Source organism: Notothenia coriiceps, unplaced genomic scaffold (genome assembly GCF_000735185.1).
Source record: "Notothenia coriiceps isolate Sejong01 unplaced genomic scaffold, NC01 NC01_scaffold00031454, whole genome shotgun sequence".
Lineage (NCBI taxonomy): Eukaryota > Metazoa > Chordata > Actinopteri > Perciformes > Nototheniidae > Notothenia > Notothenia coriiceps.
In genome coordinates this window covers 1-3,769 of record NW_011364155.1, presented here as the reverse complement: position 1 = coordinate 3,769, position 3,769 = coordinate 1, and the positions used below count along the sequence as shown (strand labels likewise).

The 3,769-nt window shown below is 44.4% G+C and overlaps 1 protein-coding gene across 1 annotated transcript; it reads left to right on the top strand.

The window, feature by feature from the left end:
- Positions 1–325: 325 nt before the first annotated feature.
- On the top strand, positions 326–3,485 carry f2 (coagulation factor II (thrombin); the record flags this gene model as incomplete). The annotated part of the gene is made up of 7 exons (XM_010787865.1): positions 326–478; positions 580–706; positions 876–1,043; positions 1,802–1,975; positions 2,478–2,656; positions 2,888–2,958; positions 3,220–3,485. Coding segments are annotated over 7 exons (1,019 nt in total), but the record flags the coding sequence as incomplete, so codon positions are not given.
- Between the last annotated feature and the right edge of the window lie 284 nt (positions 3,486–3,769).

Sequence of the window (3,769 nt, the reverse complement as noted above, 5' to 3'; positions counted from 1 at the left end):
TCCCTCTTCAAATAGAAGAAATCATGTTACTTTACCAGCAGAGGGGAAATGGATTATTAAATTATTAATGTGACTAATAAAGAGTAGTTTGATTATTAAGTATTATTCTGTTGATCGATGTTATTACATTTGGAGAAAAGCACATAAGGACTTGTTTAAGACTCGTTTTGTCAAAGTTTAGGACTTGGACTTGACTTGAACTTGCCCATCCTGACTTGAGACTTGACTTGGACTTGAGCGCAAAGACTTGAGACTTGACTCAGACTTGCAAAACAATTGATTTGGTCCCACCTCTGGGTACTACTAAAGTACTGAGATACTTCAGGATACTGTGAGGACATTAATGAACTTCCTGTCTGTCTCTCAGAGGATCTGCTGATCGATTTGAACGAGGAGACCGCTGACCGCGAGCGAAGTGTTCTCGGTCCCGCCAGGAAAACCTTCTACAAACCTCGAACTTTTGGAGAAGGAGAGACCGGTGAGTGCCGATAAATAACTCATAGATAAGCAGGAAGTCCAAACTATCGTTAACTGTATTTTCTGTAAACATCTGGTTCACTGTTCTCTGATTGTTGGCAGCCTGTGGAGAGCGTCCGCTGTTCGAGAAGATCAACAAACTCGACTCAAAGGAGTCAGAGCTTCTTGAATCGTACGCAGCCAAGCGCATCGTCGGGGGCGACGACGCCGAGGTGGCCTCAGCACCGTGGTAACTACAAAAAACACAATTTGTGTAGTTCTGATCCCTGAAGTTAGTATCGCACCGGCTCCGTTTCCTGATGATTTGGGAGATTTTTTTGAAAAACGTCCAAGATTCATTTCAGGGTTTTTGAAAACTCACGATGCTGACTCATTCCCCTGATTTTGTGTGTGTGCAGGCAGGTGATGCTGTATAAGCGCAGCCCTCAGGAGCTTCTGTGTGGAGCCAGTCTGATCAGCGATCAATGGATCCTCACGGCCGCTCACTGCATCCTCTACCCGCCCTGGAACAAGAACTTCACCGCCAGCGACATCCTGGTTAGACTGGGAAAACACAACCGCGCCCAGTAAGACCTTCTGTTTGTCTATTGGTTGGTTTGTTGGTTATTTGGTTGAATGGTTAGTTGGTTGTTTGGTGTGTTGGTTGGTTGGTTGTCGACTGGTTGGTTGGTTGGTTGTTTGGTTTGTTGGTTGGTTGTTTGTCTACTGGTTGGTTGGTTGTTTGGTGTGTTGGTTGGTTGGTTGTCTACTGGTTGGTTGGTTGTTTGGTGTGTTGGTTGGTTGGTTGTTTGGTGTGTTGGTTGGTTGGTTGGTTGTTTGTCTATTGGTTGGTTGGTTGTTTGGTGTGTTGGTTGGTTGTTTGTCTATTGGTTGTTGGTTGGTTGTTTGTCTACTGGTTGGTTGGTTGGTTGTTTGTCTACTGGTTGGTTGGTTGTTTTGCTATTGTTGGTTGTTTGGTGTGTTGGTCGGTTGTTTGTTTGGCTATTGTTGGTTGGTTGTTTGTCTATTGGTTTGTTGGTTATTTGGTTGAATGGTTGGTTGGTTGTTTGGTGTGTTGGTTGGTTTTTTGTCTACTGGTTGGTTGGTTGTTTGGTGTGTTGGTTGGTTGTTTGGTGTGTTGGTTGGTTGTTTGTCTACTGGTTGGTTGGTTGTTTGTCTATTGGTTGGTTGGTTGTTTGTCTATCGGTTGGGTGGTTGTTTGTTTATTGGTTGGTTGGTTGTTTGGCTATTTCTGGTTGTTTGTCTATTGGTTGGTTGTTTGTCTGTTTATCTTTTAAAAGTAGTTTGTTTGATCACAGCATGACTTTCTTGATGATTTCTCCAGGTTTGAGCGCGGCGTTGAAAAGATCGTGGCCATCGATGAGATCATCGTTCACCCAAAGTACAACTGGAAGGTGAATCTGAACCGAGACATCGCTCTGCTTCACCTCCGCAGGCCGGTCGTCTTCACGGATCAGATCCATCCCATCTGCCTGCCGAGCAAGAAGGTCGCCAAGACGTAAGAAACATGGGAACACACGGTCTCTAAAGGTCTCCTATCAATATCTTTAAAGGTGTCCTATCATGCAAGTCACTTTCTGATGTCTTTTCTACATCACCGTGTGTCCCTGGTGTGTCCCCGGTGTGTCAGGAGACTCTCAAAGTGTCAGGAAATAAAAACCCCTCTCTTTTCTTCCGTACCCACATCTCTAAAAACGGGGAACAACGGAACTGATCAAGATTTGCTGCGTCATGACGACGTTACTAAAATTTGTGCGGGCTTTACCCCCACGGGCCAATCAGAAACGTTGCTGTCAGAAACAATGAGATGTGTTCTGGAAGTAATATGGTCTGTGTTCACATTAGCATGCTAACACTCAGAGCTAACCTGTCCTGGAGAGAGTATGTGTATTTTATGTATTTTTACATATCTGAGACCTATAATGTACGCCTAAATAGTATAATAGGGGACCTTCAAATCGGGGCTTCACTGACCTCTGACCTCTGTTTCCTCCTCACAGACTGATGACTTCTGGATTTAAAGGCCGGGTCACGGGTTGGGGGAACCTGAAGGAAACCTGGAACCCGTCAGCGAGGAACTTACCAAAAGTTCTCCAACAGATCCACCTCCCGATCGTAGACCCGGACATCTGCCGCGCCTCCACCAGCGTGAAGACCACGGACAACATGTTCTGTGCCGGTAACTCTCAATTTTATTCTGATAACCAGAGAGGAAAAGTACACACATTCTTCCCTCTAGTAGAAGTAGAGACACCCATGTTTAATAATACTCTGGTGAAAGCAGAAGCACTGACTAAACTGTTGGAGGAGCCTGTGACTTCAGATTTGCATTGACATATCTATACTGGAGCTGCTGAGCACATGATGATAAAGACTTGAATCTTGAATATATGATATGCTTCTGTGGCAGGATTTAAACCCGATGACGCAGTACGTGGCGACGCCTGCGAGGGAGACAGCGGTGGACCGTTTGTGATGAAGGTACGGCTGTTTCCACGTTAGAAAAGCTGCACATAATTAGGATTTCTTGCTCAACCCTTGGTGGCTAAAGTCTACGTGAAGGGTTAAATATCCTCATTCTGGGAATTGAAAAGAAAGGTGGTTTAGAGGCCAAAGATGGGGTCGGGTTACAGTGAAACAGGAACTGTGCCTGTTATTCATGTTTTATTATCTTCGCTTTAATGTTTCTAATGTGTTTTATGCTCTTAATGTCTTTCATTGTCGACCGTCTCTTCCTCTCAGTACCCGGCAGATAACCGCTGGTACCAGATGGGCATCGTGTCGTGGGGCGAGGGGTGTGATCGTGACGGGAAGTACGGTTTCTACACACACCTGTTCAGGATGGGCCGCTGGATGAGGAAAGCCATCGAGAGCACGGCCGACGAGTAAACAACACTAGAGCTAAATGCTAATAAAGTTTGTCCTTAGAGGAAATGTGAGGTTGTTTAAAAGCTTTAGAAACAATATGACGGTGTGTTTCTGCAGAAATAAACGTGCAGCAAACCGGGTTTCTGTGGGTTTTATTTCATGAATGCAACATCTCAATATAATAGTGGTTATTGAATCGTATGAGGTTAGAGTGCAGCACCAATCAGGGTAAACAATTGAAATAATGACGTTTGATTTCACAGAGTAAGTTAGATAATCATGTTAAAGCTTTACTATGAATGTTATGTATATATACATCACTTTTCTGCCCTGGTTCTCAAAGGAGCACCTGGAGATGTTACTTGGTGCGCATCCTTAAAATGAAATAAACCGGACCTTTTGAGGGGTACTTGACTTTATGAAC